The sequence below is a fragment of the Rhododendron vialii genome, chromosome 1a (assembly GCF_030253575.1).
Source record: "Rhododendron vialii isolate Sample 1 chromosome 1a, ASM3025357v1".
NCBI classification, from domain to species: Eukaryota; Viridiplantae; Streptophyta; class Magnoliopsida; order Ericales; family Ericaceae; genus Rhododendron; species Rhododendron vialii.
Window position 1 is genome coordinate 8,315,844 of NC_080557.1, and position 17,613 is coordinate 8,333,456.

At 41.0% G+C, this 17,613-nt stretch overlaps 1 protein-coding gene across 1 annotated transcript; it reads right to left on the bottom strand.

The window, feature by feature from the left end:
- Positions 1-1,778: 1,778 nt before the first annotated feature.
- Positions 1,779-3,014, bottom strand: LOC131327459 (uncharacterized). Its single transcript, XM_058360628.1, has 4 exons — positions 2,879-3,014; positions 2,684-2,795; positions 2,355-2,572; positions 1,779-2,101 (listed from the first exon to the last, which is right to left on the bottom strand). The coding sequence occupies exons 1-4, from the start codon at positions 3,012-3,014 to the stop codon at positions 1,779-1,781; spliced, it is 789 nt and encodes a 262-aa protein (XP_058216611.1).
- Between the last annotated feature and the right edge of the window lie 14,599 nt (positions 3,015-17,613).

A 17,613-nucleotide genomic window follows, 5' to 3' on the forward strand; every position in this document is an offset into this window, starting at 1 on the left:
ATAATTGGACTCCTAACTAATTAGGTCTAAATGGGTCATTGACCCATTAAAGACCCAACCCACTTATAATTTATCCAATTTGGTCCAAACCCGCCCATTTGACACCCTTAGATACATGCCAAGCTAAAAGAGGGGGATGGAAGCACAATCCTATTCTGGAAAGATGTTTGGATGGGCATTACACTATAGATAAACTTATAGCTCAGGTTTCATAGTAGCGAGTGGGCATTACGTTATAAATTAGTACTACACAGGAAAAGTGAGATTTCACAATATGTTTTGTAGTGTCTGAAAACTACTGTACTGTAGAGTTTTTATTTCTTTGAAATTGTTGCCTCATACGTAGTAAACTTTATTGAGTTTTTGGTCAAAATTCATGATTACTTTTCATGTGAGAAACCAAAATAAGTCAAATAAAAAAGAAGACATGTTTGCAACGAAGTTACTTAACAAAATAAAAAAACAAAAAAACAAAAACCCCGTGAATCTTTGTTCGAAATGTGCTTACTTTGTCCATTCAAGAGTATCTAATTTTTTATTTTATTTTTTTTAGTAACCAAAAAAAACTATTTTTTTAAAAAAATTTTGGCGGACAAAAAACTGCATAAAAGCTAGATAACGACAACCCAAACAAGTTACGGAGTAAATTATCAGCGCATTTTGGCAAGAATGGGCTCATAGTGTAATGCCCATTATCTATAGTCTCTTCGGGAATTCCGTTGCGTTAACTCTTTTCCTTCACTCGTAACTTAATAATATGACCGATTCTCCACAACTGCAATTTGTCCACACCTATATTTCTTCTCGTTGAGCCGAACTGTTCATATGGTAGGCCTCGTCGAATAAAACATCCACGCAAAACTCCATGTTGATCAGACTTTTTGAACTTCCAAATACTTTTATTTAAAAACTACAAGGTTTAACAAGTTTTCTTTTTCAAAAATAAAATGTTATTATCAGTTCCTCGGGATTTGGAAATCTTATAGTGCATGGGTGCACTACATGGTGTACTGCGGCATCCGAGCCCTTTGTTCGACAATTAGTGATCCAGATTTCATCTCAGCTCTTGAAAATCTGAGTCGTCCATTGTCGAAATGAGATGTACGTGGACCATTGATTACTGAGACAGACTGCTGAAATGCCGCATGCCACCATGTAACCCCCCCACCCCCACTTTGTATCCCCATTTCCGGCATTACGGGCCGGGTGTCGAATCAACTTGAATTTTTGCACCGACAATTTATTTCACAGTGTGTATTACATTATATATAAACGGCTCGGATCATAGAGAAAAGATTCAAATATGAGCAAAGTACTATACTTCCGAGTCCTAAATCGAACCAGAAAAAAACATAGTGGCAAAAACAAAAAGCAAAAACAGAAAGTGTAGAGCACATCATGGAAATGATTTGGGAGCATCTCGACCCCACAAAGTCAGTTTTCTTTTTGTTACCCGTCTCAAGGGGGTAGAAAATTGGTGGATTATATATATATATATGTGTGTGTGTGTGTGTGTGTGTGTGTGTTGTACGCATCAACGTACTTTGGGGTCCTGATCAACATGGTTCTGAAAACTTTTACAGAACTTGAAGGAACCCTAAACTTGATCTCATTAGATTGTAATTTTAGTTCTGATTACAAGAGAGCAGCAAGAGTATTACACGTATATATAAGCATCTCAAATACAATGCAAATGAATCTAAGATTCTACTCAAATGAAACTACATTTGCCAGCTCAGCAACTAACCAATTAACAAGAGAAAAAAACCTAACGTCACCTAGCTGTGATCACGGTCTTCATTTTCTTTATCAGTTAACAGCCCCCCACAAACTGATGCTGGTACTTGAGATAGCTTCAGTTTGTCACGTAATAGAAGAAATCTAGCCACAGTGAGAGGTTTAGTAAGAATGTTTGCAATTTGGAACATAGAAGGAACATGTCGAATGCTGAACTGCTTTAGAGCTATCTTTTCTTGGACAAAATGAAAATCAACCTCAACATGTTTTGTGCGAGCATGGAAGACTAGATTTGTGGCTAAGGAAAAGGCAGAATTGTTATCACACCAAAGAATAGGAGGAGCAGTCAGTTGAACACCTAAATCTTTGAACAATTGAAGCAACCAAATCACTTCAGCAGCAGCATTAGCTAGCTAGGGCTTTATACTCAGCCTCTGTAGATGATCGTGCCACAGTCGTTCGTTTCATAGCTGACCAAGATATGATATTAGAACTTATAAAAGCACAATAACCACCTGTGGAACGTCTGTCAAGAGCATTCCCTACCTAGTCAGCATCAGAAAATGCTGAAATAGTGAGAGAGCTCTTGGAGAAGGCAAGCCCATGAGCCAAAGTACCCTTGATGTAGCGTAAAATTCGTTTCACAACAGTGAGATGACACTCTAATGGTGCATGCATATGTTGACAGATGGTATTGACAGCAAAAGAGATTTCTCGGCGCGTGAGAGTAAGATAATGTAAAGAGCCAACAAGAGATCTATAGTGCTCTGGATTGGCAAGAGGAGTGAGGTTTTCTAGAGTAACAGGTTTGAGAGAAGAAGGTGACTCACAAGGCCTACACTCAGTCATACCAGCTTTGGTAAGTAAATTCAAGGCATACTTGGCTTAAGAGAGAATGAAACAATTAGCAGTGGGAATAGCTTCAATGCCTAGAAAGTAATGTAACAGTCCCAAATCCTTAAGAGCAAAGGAAGAACTATGCTGAGCACCTATAGCAGCAACTAACTCAGAACTTGAACCAGTAATTAAAATATCATCCACATAAACCAAATCTGAGCCTTTGTGTAAAACAAACAAGGAAAAATCAGCAAGATTGTTCTGGAAGCCAAGAGAAATCAAAGATTGAGACAGCATATCATACCATGCTCTTGGGGCCTATTTGAGGCCATATAGGGCTTTATGCAACTGACATACATGAGAAGGAAACTGGTCATCAACAACGTCTTATGGTTGCCTGATATAAACCTTTTCTTGAAGAGAACCATGAAGGAAAGCATTGGAGATGTCTAACTGTTTAATAGGCCAAGCAAAGTGCAATGCTAAAGATAGAACAACCCCGACAGTTGATTGTTTAATAACTGGGCTAAAGGTCTAAGTGTAATCCACTCCTTCAGTATGTTGAAACCCTTGGGCTAGCAATTGTGCTTTATATCTAGCAACAGAGCCATTTGGATTTCGTTTGATCTTGAAAATCCATTTGCAACCAATAACAGGAGCACCAAGAGGAGGAGAAACAAGAGACCATGTTCCCTAGGACATTAAGGCCTTGTATTCTTCAGACATGGCCTGTTTCCAATCAGAAAAATGCATTGCTTCCTTAAAAGTACTTGGTTTAGTAGAGGGATGAGTTTGTACTAATAAAGAAAATGGAATCTTAGGAACAGAAATACCATTTTTGACCTAGTTTGCATGGGATGAGCTGGAATTGGAAGACAATGACCAGGCAGAGAAGAGATAGGAAGAGGGGTAGAAGAGGTAGGAGTAGAAGTATGAATAGAGGAAAGGGAATCATGAGGAATAGAGGAAGAATAGTTAACAATAGAAGAGTTAGAGGGTGCAAGAGATGGAGGAGTTACAATAGAAGAAGGAAGAATAAACAGTGGAATGTCAGCTGAAGGAGCAGAGGTAGAAGGCTTAGGAGTAGAAATAAGAGCTGGATAAGGAAAATCATGCTCAAGAAACTCGGCATGTCTAGAAACATAGACCTTGTGAGTTGTGGGATCGAAGCACCTATAACCCTTGGTATTAGTACAATAGCCTAAGAATACACATGGTGTGGATATAGGTTCAAGTTTATTGGATGCATAAGTTCGAAGCGAAGGGAAACAACAACAAACAAAAGGTTTAAGGAACATGTAATCAGGTGCAGTATTGTAGAGTTTTTGAAAAGGGACATTAAAGTGCAATGAAGAATAAGGTAAGCAATTGATAAGATATAGAGCTGTATTTATAGCTTCAAGCTAGAATGTAATAGGAAGGTGAGCTTGTTGAAGGAGGGTAATAGCTGTTTTTATGATGTGAGCTTGTTGAAGGAGGGTAATAGCTGTTTTTATGATGTGAGCATGTTTTCTTTCCACAAGACCATTTTGTTGAAGAGTGTAAGGACAAGTTGTTTGATGAAAGATACCAAATTGAGAGAAAAAATAGGTCATGACTTTGTTAAGGAATTCTCCCCCACAATCTGTTCGAAAGGTCTTAATTAGAAACAAACACTTGAAATGCTTTAACATGAGAGGAGACATCACTCTTAGCATGGAAAAGGAACAACCAACAATATCTTGTAAAATCATCTACAAGTAACAAATAATATCTATATCCAGAAAAAGAAGCAACTAGGAATGGTCCCCAAACATCCATTTGAATGAGTTCAAAAGGTGTAGTAGTGTGAGTGGTGGAATCTGGAAAAGGAAGTTTATGACTTTTCCCTTTATTACAAGCATAACAATCTAGCTTAGGAATAGAAGAAATAGGTAAACGATACTTGTTTGCTAAATGTTGAGTAAGGCCAGCATGAGGATGACCTAATCTTCTGTGCCACAGTTCATCAGAAGATGTGGTACTGAGAAGAGCTGTGACACCAGGCAGAGTTCTAGAAGAAGGCAAAAGGGGATACAGGCCCTGAAGATAAGGCCCCTGGTGGACCACTTGATTGGTTTGTCTGTCCTGGATAACATAGCCATAAGAATCAAAAGTTATACGACAGTTGTTGTCCAGGGCAAATTGCTGAACGGATAAGAGATTATGGGAAATTTGGGGAACATGAAGAATATGATTAAGAAGAAAAGAATGATGTGGAGTAGGAAGCAACCCTTTACTTGAATTAGAGACGGGTACTGCCTGACCATTTCCCATTGTAACAGTGGTAGAAGCTGTGTAAGAGGGAGCTGTAATATGTGTTATATCACTAGTAACATGAGCTGTTGCCCCTGAGTCAAAATACCAAGTCCACAAGATACGGTAGGAGGTGTGCCAGAAGAACTAGGACCAAAGGAAGTGAACCCTGTTGGTGTGCCAAAACCTTGACCAATAGGAGGCATGGAGACTTGTGACAATGGAGGATAACTATGGGGGAAATAGAAATGGCAGAAACGAAAGTCCACTGTTCAATCTTCTTCAACAACTGAAACATCTTTATCTTCCTCAGATCTTCATCAATGGCGAGCTCTTCCACAGAGTATTTACCCCAAGCTCTCTATTTTCTTATCACCAATTTTCAGTCTTTCATTACCGTCAAATTAGATTCTTCTAACTACTTTGTTTGGAAAACACAAATTGAGAATGCCTTAACAGCGAATTCTCTATTTGATTATGCAAATGGTTCAATTGAAGTACCTTCTCCTGAAACTCAAGATACATTAGGGAACAACATACCTAATCCAGCATTTGAAAATGGGAAACCATCGATCGCATGCTCGTGTCTTGCATCATAGCTACTATAACTCCAACTATTTTGCCTCACATCATTGGATCTCGTTGTACTTGTGAAGTTTGGTCTAAACTAGAGGAGAAATATAGTAGTCTCTCACGCACTCAAGTTCATGATCTTAGATGCCGTATCTATAGCTTAAAAAAGACCACTTCCATGGAACAATACTTGGACTCTATTAAAGTCTTGATTCAGAGGTTGGAAGCTTCGGGATCTCACATGGTTGATGAAGAACTGGTCTTTCATACGTTAATAGGTCTTCCAAATGAAGAATATCATTCGTTCAAACAAGCTGTACGTACACGCTTTGAAACTGCTCCACTTACTTTTAGTGGTCTTTCTTCTATGTTAATGGCTGAGGATTTGTACTTGGACACTGATCATCCTGTCACATTTACAATTCTGGTTGCTCAACATAGTGTTCCTCCTTCATCCACTACACAAACTAGTAGTATCAATTCTACTCCTACTCTACCATCAACACCTCAGTTTTAATTTCCTGTTGCATTTGGTTCTCAAGCACCATAGTTTGAACCTGTTCGCCCACAAATGTCTGGTTTTGGTCCTAACAACTATGGGGGAAATAGAAATGGCAGAAACTACTACAATGGTAACAGATTCAAAGGAAACCAAGGGCCATCATCCTCTCGTAACAGCATTCTTATGGATTTTCCTTTTCCTCTAGGCAGTTGTCAAATCTGTGGGAAAACCAAGCATCAAGCCTACAATTGTTATTAAAGGCATAATTTAACATATAGACCTCCACAGTTTGGTTTCTCTCCAGGTACTGGCTCTCAGTTTGGGCAGAATGGACCTTTATTTGGGCAAAATGGTATGGTACATGGTGCAACCTTTCTAACTTCTGGCTTAGGAATGCCACAGACTCAGGGTTATGCTTCTCAAAGGCCACAGGCTTTCATGCTCACTGCAGGTTCAGGTGGCTATCCAGGTTCCCAACAACTTTCTCAGTATAGTGGTTTTCAACCACAATTTTCTTAGTACAGTGGCATTGCACCACACTTTTCTCAGTTTAACAGGTTCAAGTTGAATTTTTTTAATAACTGGTTGTTTAGTCAACTTATTTGAACTTTGATTAATTACGGGGCCTTAAAGTTAACAACTAGTGATCAGAAGAACTTGTTTGTAAAAGCATCGCTCTTAATTGTTTAATATCTCAACTGATTATGAATTTGTATATGTATATCTCATTTTAAGATTGCTTTGTTATCTTATTCCGAATTTTCAAGTATTCTTAAGAAAGAGCGTCTGTAGAGACCCATATAAATTTTAAATATTTGAAAGGTTATATGAACGTTAGAAATTGAGAAAAATGAGGGAGAGTGTTGTGATTATGTGAATTGAGGTCTGAAGTAATGGAATTGTTAGCAGTGGGAGTTACTGTGTAGTTTGCATAAGTATGTTAGTATATAAAGGGTGTGTGGGTGTAGGAGATATATATCTCCCTCATTTCTCTCCCTCATCTCTCGGCTCCCTCTCTTCCCTCTACCGTCTCTCTATCTCTCTACCTCTCTCACACAAAACTCCACTCAATACATCAATAACCTTACGGATCTACTTCCTCTCCACCTAGTGATCGTGTGTTGAGCTTGGGTTTCGTTGCGTTGTGCTTGGAGCGGAGTATCTCGGTCGATTTCAAAGTTTGGGAGCTAGGGCTCGTCCAAATCACGTGGGTTTCAATCTTCACTTAGAGGTAGGGATTTCTTACTTGTTCTATGCGTTGATGAGTTGAATTTGTGCCTAAATCTCAGGTCTGATCATTATTTTGAAGTGTATTGTTGGTCCTTGAAAACTGTGTATCGCGTTGAAAATTTCCAGGCACTACCTGTAGTCTGTTTTTGGTTCTACCCATAGCCACTGATCAGAAACAGAACATTTGTTCCGCTACCCGTAGTCCGTTTTTGGTCGTAACCGTAGCCACTACAGATTTTTGTAAAAACTCTTGTTCTCATAATCTAACGTCGTGGTTCATTTCCATGCGTGGTGGTATGTATCTTTATGAGTTCAAGGATGTTAATTTACATCTAACGGGAAGTATGACGATAGCTTGATGTATATGATTACCGAATGCTGAACCGAGAACTTATGACACTTTATTTGAGGGATATGATTGAAATAGAGCACACGAACATCGAATGCAAGTTGTGAACTTTATGACTTGGTGATGTAATAAGAATCGATGACATGAGTAATGAAATGGTTTAAGGAAACTTGAACGGGCTCGTCAATTGGCGTGGTGATCGGCAGAGGATGAACGGGGTCCCAAATACCCGGAATGAACGGGTCCACCTATTGGTGCGATGACCGGCAGGGAATGAACGGGTCCATCTATTAGTGCGATGACCTGCAAGCGGCAGGGAATGAACGGGTCCACCTATTGGTGCGATGACCGGCAGGAGATGAACGGGTCCACCTATTGGTGCGATGACCGATAGGCGATGAACGGAGTCCCAAATACCCAAAATGTGCACTTGGAGAAAAAGACTTATTAACCATAAAACACGGGACACCTTGAATGTGACGGAGAACTAGATGATTGTTTCATTTTTTGGCTTGTCATTTCGTATGCTCGTTGATTCCTTGAATTCTTGATCTCTTATCCATATATCTTCCTAGTAGTGCTTGATCATCTCATTGACATACAACATGAGTATAGAATTCTCTACTGGGCGCTTGTTTGCTCAACCTTATTATCATTTTCAGGTACACCACAGGGACATTGACATGACATACATGGAGTGCATTGTTGATCATTCTTTTGAAAACTAACATGGGAAATTACTTTGGCATTTTTTTTGTAGAAGCTCTTTTGAGATGTAATTGTAATTTTAGATATTATTTTCGTTTTGACTATGGATGACTGTAAACTCTTGACTCCTTCCTTTAGTATAAGTATTATGTTACTTTGGGCCGTCGAGCCGAGGATGTAACCTTTGAACTTAACTTGTAAATTCTGGGAATGAAGTATCTTTTGGGGTATAGTAGTGTGTATTTGAGAGATTTTGTTTATTAAAAGCTGTCATTATTAATTATGTTGAAAATCGAAGACGTGACAAATGGTATCAGAGCGTCTAGATTTGAATACTTTGAGACCGTGGGGAGACCTTTTAGTCTCATGGGTTCAAAATGTCGCATATCTTTGCTTGGGTATAGTAGTGTGTATTTGAGAGATTTTGTTTATTAAAAGTCATTATTAATTATGTTAAAAATCGAGAGCGTGACAAATTGGTATTAGAGCGTTTAGATTTGAATATTTTGAGACCGTGGGGAGACTTTTAGTCTTATGAGTTCAAAATGTCGCATCTCTTTGCATGACATGTGTGTGCTTGTGTGAATTGACATTCCTTGGACTATATGGCATTACATTTATATTTGAGAAGAATGACGTGTCGTTGTCGACCCGTGTTAGAAGTTGGAGGCTGAACCTTATAGGTGATGTGGTTGTTGTTGATTGCTCCCTTTCTTTAACTCTTGTGATGGCTCGAAATTGCTTGTTCTGTAAATACGTGTGTCTGTAGAAAGTTAAGCCTTAACGTGGTTGATGTGAGTGATTAGACTTTGTAGTTGTTACGTTCTAGTGAGTATTCTGTATGTTTATCTTTATTTAATGCTAAATACATTTGATGCTTGTTTATGTTATCATCAGTGATAAAGATTGAATCAATAGTGTGTCAAATATGTTCATGTTAAGAGATGTTTTGATCACTAAAGGAGGACATATATAACATTTGTGAAACTCTTTTTTTCTAAGAACTTTGAGGATCTATTTTTGGATATCCAATTTGAAGTGCGACTGGCCACCACGACCTCAGGATTGAATATCTAGAATAGATGCTCTTTAAATAAGGTGAAAGGAAGTGATTTACCTTCAACTATGGATCAAAAAGAAATGAATTGTGAGATGTTATAGTTAAAGGTTAGCACGTAGCACTGCTTATTGGTTTTATGCTTTTAAACAAGGGAGTAGTGTATTGTAAGGATTTTAGTTGCAAAATGATAAAGACGTAGACATATCAATTTGGACCTTGTTCTTATATGGTGTACTAGTAAGCAAGATAGGATTCAAACTTTCTTTTACCATAAGGAGATAAAATTAATTGCAAAAAAAAAAAAAAAAAACTTATGGTTGACCTCACCAATCTACTTGAAAGGAGGTTTTGAAAAGTATGTATGTCTAAGTAGATTTGCTTTCCATTCTCCTGTAAATGAGAGGTTTTTTTTTTTTTTTTTGTATCCTATTAAGAATTGAGAACAGATAGGTGACGATTAAACCCTTTGGAGTTGAAATGTTTTCTCTTGTTTCCATGAGAGTGAATTGGTATGTGTATTTTTGATACTTGGAAAGGCAGTGGTATGCCATTGTGATTGAAGGAATGTTTGTGAACAGATAGGAGATAGATAACGTGAGATGGCCAAGGGTTAGATTGAAATTAGGGATGGGAATAACCGTATTATATAAAAGTCATGTGTAGCATAATCGAGGATTATCTTATGAAATGAAGATTTGGATATCTAATGAAGCAATCGGAATAGAAGATGGATAACAATGGATTATATTTTTGACGATGACTTGACAAGTGAATTGTTGATGTAATGTATAAGTTATTTGATGCCGTTACGTGACATTGAGCAGTAGATCGTCTATTTGACACTTGTAGTATGATGAATGGAATTTGGTAAAATTACTTGGCAAGAATTTATGGTTGATAAGTATTGATGGGTGCTATATTGCTAAAGGTCCGTATAGGTACTTGCAAATTAGACTACTAATGCGAGGGGATATCTCGAAGGAGATCTATTAGGTGGTAAAATGAGATATGAAACAAATGTTGATTTCCTATGTGAAAGATGTGGAATTTTGTGTCATTCTTATTGAAATTGTGAAGATGAGATTATTTACGTGTGTTTGCTCCATGAATTAGTTTGGTGGCGTGCTTTGTTATGTATTGATTAGAGAGAATGTCTAATGGTGAAGCTGCTAGACTAGTGTGGTTCGAGAGGTTGTAGTTAAGAATTGAAATGTGAGGATTACTGCAATGCAAGGGTTGGAAATGCCGTGGTCGGTGAGTATGTGTCTTTTGATTCAAATTGTGAAATGAGATTGTTATTTACACCTTGGTTGCATGCTATTAACGTCGAATATGAATGTTTGTGGTTTATGAAGAAAAAGAAAAGTGAAGTATTCAGATGAGAAACTGTGATTATTGAATGGGATTTGGCACCTTGGATCATTTGAAATGTCGATCAATACCAGCCTTGTTGTCTTCTTATAGATTTTTCAATTACTATAACATGTTGTTATGATATTGGTATAGACTTTTATTTGGTAATGAATGCATGTTTGGTAATCGTGATATGATATATGTATTGTGAAGGGTTTATAATGGTACTTGTACATTAGACTTATAAGGAAAACCCAGAGAAAGGAGAAACTTGGTTCGAGGATAGATTTGATGCTAATATAGAAGGCGTACATGTGTTCGAAGGAGTTTATGTGGGTGGCTCGAGCCTCTTAGTCAGATGTAACGCTATGTGATAATTGGAAACCTTTTGTCCTAACTCCTTGTTCTGTTTTAGCTTATGATTTAATGATAACTTTGTCTGTCTCTCAACTTCTTAACTATGGTCTTAATGAGACTAGTGACAGTTTAGTTAATTCTTCGTAAGATATTGAACGAGTTAGGCAAGTTTGGACGTTGTGGGCGTATGTCAAACCTGAATTGAGATCTTTACTTGGCGTGTCGAGCGAGTATAATGAAACATGTGGGGTAGTGAACTTTTGTTTCAAGATTTGTTGCAAGTGCACATGTTTGAAATTCAAGATTTTCTGGAAGGGGTAATATTTTGTGAAGTTGGTTCTTTAAAATAGTCCATTTGGGAATTTGAAATGGTACCGACGTGGAGTTGTGGGCACGCGCCCCGGAAATTTTGCTTGATGAAAATGGGGTGCGGCCCTTTTTGTTTGGAAGAGCGCGGCGAAACGCCTCGATTCAGAGTCGCCACTCGGGTTTTAGCGGGGAGAGCACCCAAGGAACCGAACTCGAAAACGTTTGCCACGTTTGTTTGATTTTTGAAAAGGCTTGTAGACTGGACCGTCGTCACCTTCGATATCTGAGGTTCGGGAGCCAGGTTACGAGAGGGGAAGGGTTTTATGGCACCCCTCTCGCCCAATCCGGAGATCGGTCTCTACTCGGGCATTTTGTAAAAGCGCTTGCATTTTTCTCTTATTTGATCATTTTTTTTAGCCAGTTAGGGCGGGGGAACAGATAATGGGGATTAAAGCACTGTAACAAGTTGCAGTTATGTGACAAAATGTTTATGGATGATTTGATTGCAATGCTAAATATAAATTGTGAACAAGCACTGAGCAAACTGGACAAATTGCAGTACGCTGCCCCGCAAGGGCATGAGCAAGTCCTACCAGCATGCACTGGTCGAGCCACTGCATGTTGGTTCAACTTACGCACGCCACAGAAAGACAGGCGTACTCCACTTATCTAGTTTCACAGTCTTTGTTCGCAACCCTCTGGGCTCTGGAAAAGGACCAGCGCACACCCAGGACAAACCATACAGTTTAAACAAGCAGGATATATATATTTACAGACAGATGAAAGGGCTTGAAGCCAACAACAAATGAAAAAGACAGAAAACCCACTAAACTGAGTGGGGACAGGAAGGAGGCCAAAACTAAGCTAAGATGCAAGGGCCAGCCACTGGATCCTAGTTTAAACTGCCGTACACCAGTCATGGACTGTCGTACGCACGTTTGACCCTAATCCAGTGCTTGGCTTTTGCATCATCTGGGCTCTGGAACATGACCAGAAGGATCCCAGAGGCCCTCTAAACAGATAAAGAATAAGCAATAACCTTTATCTAAATAGTTATAAACATACAGAAAATAGTAAACTGGTTATTTAGCATGCAAGGGTGGTTGACAGAAAGATAAAACAAAAGGAATGACGATCCATGATCCCCACGCCAGTTGTGCTCGTACTGCCATGACTGGCGTACGGCATGTAGAAACTGGCGTGCGCCAAGTATCGTCTTATACGATTGTTGTGCTTCTACCCGTTCAAGGCCAGGACTAGTATTGTTTACCAGCCTGGGCCTTGCTGGTTCCCCTCGGGGGCCGAAAACAGAAAGGAATGCAAAGGTGGTATACCTTTTTGGGTGTTGAAGTTTGAAGGTGGTTTAGAGCCTAAAGGTTGAAGATGGATGTTGTATAGTGACTGGATATCAGTGGAGGTATATGGAAGTGGGCTTCTTTCCTTTCTCTTTCAATGGAAGAAGAAGAAAAAAAAAAGCAAGAAGAGAGGAGAGGGGATCTTTTTACTTCTTGATGATGCTAACCCCTTGCAAATGAATGCAAGGGGGGTATTTATAGGGGAGAGAGACTGAGATCAGTCTGGTGCTAAGGCCTGTTTGGCTGGCTTGGGTCAAGAAGAGAGCCTGCCCATGCATTAAATGCATGGGACTAGTTGATGGGGGGTGTAGGAGAGAGGGGGAGCGGGCCTGGCCGATATAATCATCAGGGGCTACTGTGGCCGACGTCAGGGTGGCACAAAAGTCTCGTCCATGTGGCTGAATAAAGTTGATTTGACTGGGTTTGACTGGCGTGCGCCACACTTAGACCGGCGTGCGCCAGTGATAGCTGAGTCAACGGTCGATGACTGACACGTGGCAGCTAACCGGCGTACGCGTCCAATACACTGGCGTATGCCAGTTGGGTTTTGCTGGGGCTGTTTGGCTCTGGTTTGAAAGGTTTGAAACGGGTTTGAGAGAGGTTAAGAGCGCTCAAAGCTCAAACACACCTTTGTCCTCAAACTGTTTTCGACTAAAATCATCATTGGGGCAATAAAGGATCGACAAATAACGTTATCTGGACAGTCCAAAATGGGGTGTCTACAGAAGCCCCCCTTTGACGGCACTTGAGGCACCATCGACTGGAGACAAGTAACGTCAAAGGTTTTTCTAGACACCCTCTTCGAGGCTATTCAGAATACGTGAATCTTAAAAGACCTGTTTGATTTGGGATTGGACGGATAGATCGTCGTTGATTTGAAATTGGACGGATAGACCGTCGTTGATTTGGAATTGGACGGATGGATCGTCGTTGATTTGAAATTGGACGGGTAGATCATCGTTGATTTGGAATTGGACGGATGGCTCGTCGTTGATTTGAGATTGGACGGATAGATCGTCGTTGATTTGAATTTGGACTGGTGGACCGTCGTTGATTTGAAATTGGACGGGTGGACCGTCGTTGATTTGGAATTGGACGGATGGATCGTCGTTGATTTGAAATTGGACAGGTAGACTGTCGTTGATTTGAATTTGGACGGGTGGACCGTTGTTTGAGGGGGTCAAGCTATCCTTGGCACGAATAGTTCCAACAATCACGGGTAGGTCGCGTCAGGGAGGTTAAATTCCATCTGTTGGGAATCAGAGCCAATCTCCTTATCAAGGACCATCCGAGACAGAGCAATAGGACTGCTGGAAAATGTGCTCTAAGCTGGACTGAAGTAGAGGTAGTCATTCAGAATGGACGGACCATCGTTGAACATGGATGGTGGATCATCGTTGAGGATGACTCGGGAACCATCGTTGATTTGAGATGGTGGGTCATCATTAAGGACGACTCGGGAACCATCGTTGATTCGAGACGGTGGGTCATCGTTGAGGACGACTCGGGAACCATCGTTGATTCGAGACGCTGGGTCATCATTGAGGACGACTCGGGAACCATCGTTGATTGGAGACGGTGGGTCATCGTTGAGGACGACTCGGGAACCATCGTTGATTTGAGACGGTGGGTCATCTTTGAGGACGACTCGGGAACGGGAACCATCGTTGATTTGAGACGGTGGGTCATCTTTGAGGACGACTCGGGAACCATCGTTGATTTGAGACGGTGGGTCATCTTTGAGGACGACTCGGGAACCATCGTTGATTTGAGACGGTGGGTCATCACTGAAGACGACTCGTTGAACCATCGTTGATTTGAGACGGTGGGTCATCACTGAAGGACAACTCGGGAACCATCGTTGATTTGAGACGGTGGGTCATCTTTGAGGACGACTCGGGAACCATCGTTGATTTGAGACGGTGGGTCATCACTGAAGACGACTCGTTGAACCATCGTTGATTTGAGACGGTGGGTCATCACTGGAGGACAACTCGTTGAACCATCGTTGATTTGAGACGGTGGGTCATCACTGAAGACCATCGTTGATTTGAGACGGTGGGTCATCACTGAAGACGACTCGTTGAACCATCGTTGATTTGAGACGGTGGGTCATCACTGAAGACGACTCGTTGAACCATCGTTGATTTGAGACGGTGGGTCATCACTGAAGGACAACTCGTTGAACCATCGTTGATTTGAGACGGTGGGTCATCACTGAAGGACAACTCGTTGAACCATCGTTGATTTGAGACGGTGGGTCATCACTGAAGGACGACTCATTGAACCATCGTTGAAGGATTGAGAAGGACGACATGGCTGATTGTCGTTGATTTGATTTGATTTGAAGGACGGCATGGCTGGTCGTCGTTGATTTGATTGAGAAGGGACGATAGACGACATGGCTGATTGTCGTTGATTTGATTTGAGAAGGACGACATGGCTGATTGTCGTTGATTTGATTTGAGAAGGACGACATGACTGATCGTCGTTGATATGATTGAAACGGACGACATGGCTGATCGTCGTTGATTGAATTGAAAAGGACGATAGACGACATGGCTGATCGTCGTTGAAGGATTGAAAAGGACGACACGATTGATCGTCGTTGATTGATTTGGAATGGATGACATGACTGATCGTCGTTGATTTGATTTGAGAAGGACGACATGGCTGACCGTCGTTGATTTGATTTGAGAAGGACGACATGACTGATCGTCGTTGATTTGATTTGAGAAGGACGACATGGCTGATCGTCATCGATTTGATTGAGATGGGTAGCACAAGCCATTGTTGCTTTGAATTGCATTCTGATTGCCAAAGTGTGCTCCAGGTGCTAGTGGAGCGGGACAGTGAGGCTGTGTGCTTGACATTTGTCATGGAGAAATAAATAAGGAGAACAGCATGTGGCATCCCCCTTACAATTGCACTTTCCCAGAGCAGTGGCTTTGGCTCCAGTTTCAGTAGTGACTAGATCCCAGGTATGAACCCCCAAAATCCTGATTACTTGCTGCTTTCGATACTGGACAGGTATGCTTTGACGCTGGATAGATTTTCCCTGTTTTCAACAGTTGATATACAATATGCAATGATATGTACGAAATTGAATGCATAAATTGAAAATGCAAGGGCAGACTAGGGCGGCCTCTAGAGGATTGATGGCCTAGGATGGCCACATAAACAAGAGTTACAGAAAGCGGTACTGTCACCTTAGCCACAGCTCAGAGATACGAGAGCAATAGATAACCAATGACTATAGGTGTGCAGTTTGAAAGAAAGGCCCATAGAAAGGGTGGCTCGTGCCAAAGAGTTTTCAGAGGTTCAGAGAGAGTAGTCTGAGAGATTAAGAGAGAGTGAGAGAGAAAGAGAACGCGTCAGCGAAAGCCTCCTCAGAAGAGGCGGATGGGAGAGGAGCCCCAGGTACTTCAAAGAGATCAAGAGTGACGACAACGACGACAACGAGGCCGAGCTCTACCACTGAGGACTACCATTGAGCCTCTTTACTTCATTGTCCTTTGCTTCTTAGATGCACTCCCACATAGATAGACATTGAGTGGGCCGGCCTGCCCCAGTTGACATTTGGAAGCGGCATTGGGTCGATGTACCCCTTTTTCTTCGATGCTTGGGCAGATGAGCCCCATAGATAAGCTTTGCTTGGCCTTGATCCAACATGCCCTCATTGCTCACAAGATTCCACTGCTTGTGGACCACAGATGGTAGGGGAGCAATGTAAATTGCATTTTTTAGTTTATTTTGACTTTCTTTTGAGAATGTCTAAAAGAATGCATAAACCAATCGCTAATATCTAATTTGCATTGACAAGTGAACTGAATTGACAAACAGACATATATATGTACAGACTCGCCTAGCTCAAATGAGAAAGGAAGAAGAGCCCTGGATATATCACGGACTCCTAGACATATGGAAAACAATGAAATTTTGGGCATTAATGTGCCAAAATTCACAGTATCCCTTAGACAGGTGAAACTGACACTTGCATAAGGTTCAATAAATGTACATTGACCTGCACAAATCGGTAAAATTTAGGAAAAGCATCCCGATATGACAATGGATTGAAAAACTTGAAAAGTGTCGCAAAGATGGACAAAAGACGCAAATGATGACTCATATAGGCCCGGACTGAAATCGACACCCCTGTGCAGCCACATTAGGACCATATGACTTGCACAGCATGACAAGACTTGGTAAAAGCCCCTTGAACGAGATTCGAGGTGCTTTGAATTTGAAATGTACTCCCGAGGGTCTAAAAATCTTTGTTAGGCGTGGTGGTTGCCTACTGTTGTCTGATGCAGGGATTGAAGAGGCGCGCGCAGGCTTGAGACCAACGCGCATCACTTTTGTACGAGTGCGTGTGAGCCTCAAACTAGCGCGCGAGATTGCAAAGCTGTTGTAGCCGCTTAAACTAGACGTTTGCTGAACTTAGAATAAACTGTGAGCCATTAAGCCTCATAAGCATTTCGTTCTGTTTTTGATGCTTCAAAATATTTTAAGGCTTTTGCTCAGCTTTGAAATCGAAGTAGCAGCTTGCATTAAACTTGAAAGACGAATGGTTTCCCATGTCTGTTTCTCCAATGAAGCTTGTCTTGTTCTCGACTTTTCTTGACCCTTGATGTGCACCAAAACGTCAACCATGGATCCAATTGATAGAGTGTGACCGAGCCTCGAAGAGAGACTGCCTACGTATCCCTTTCTGGGAATCAGGTCAAAACGTAGTTCAGGCAAAGGTTCACTCGTGTGTTCTACCTCTCCTTTTATGCTCTAACTTTTGCCTAGTACCGCCCTTTCAGGTTTTCGGTCAGCGAGCTTTCGACTTTTTGCCAATTCATTTTTGCCTAGACCGCCTTCATAGGTTTTCGGTCTAGCAAACTGCTCTAACTTTTGCTTGGAATCGTCCACCCTTGTGGTTTTCGATCCAACGAGCATCTCTCAGGGATAATAACGCTTGAGT

Bases quoted from the DNA above. Each gene is read 5' to 3' on its own strand.
- LOC131327459 (XM_058360628.1), bottom strand. From the start codon at position 3,014: ATGCTTTCCTTCATGGTTCTCTTCAAGAAAAGGTTTATATCAGGCAAC. The intron at 2,796-2,878 runs GTATGATATGCT...TTTTACACAAAG, and splicing joins AAATAGGCCCCAAGAGCATG to GCTCAGATTTGGTTTATGTG. The intron at 2,573-2,683 runs GTTACATTACTT...GACTGAGTGTAG, and splicing joins GCTCTTAAGGATTTGGGACT to GCCTTGTGAGTCACCTTCTT.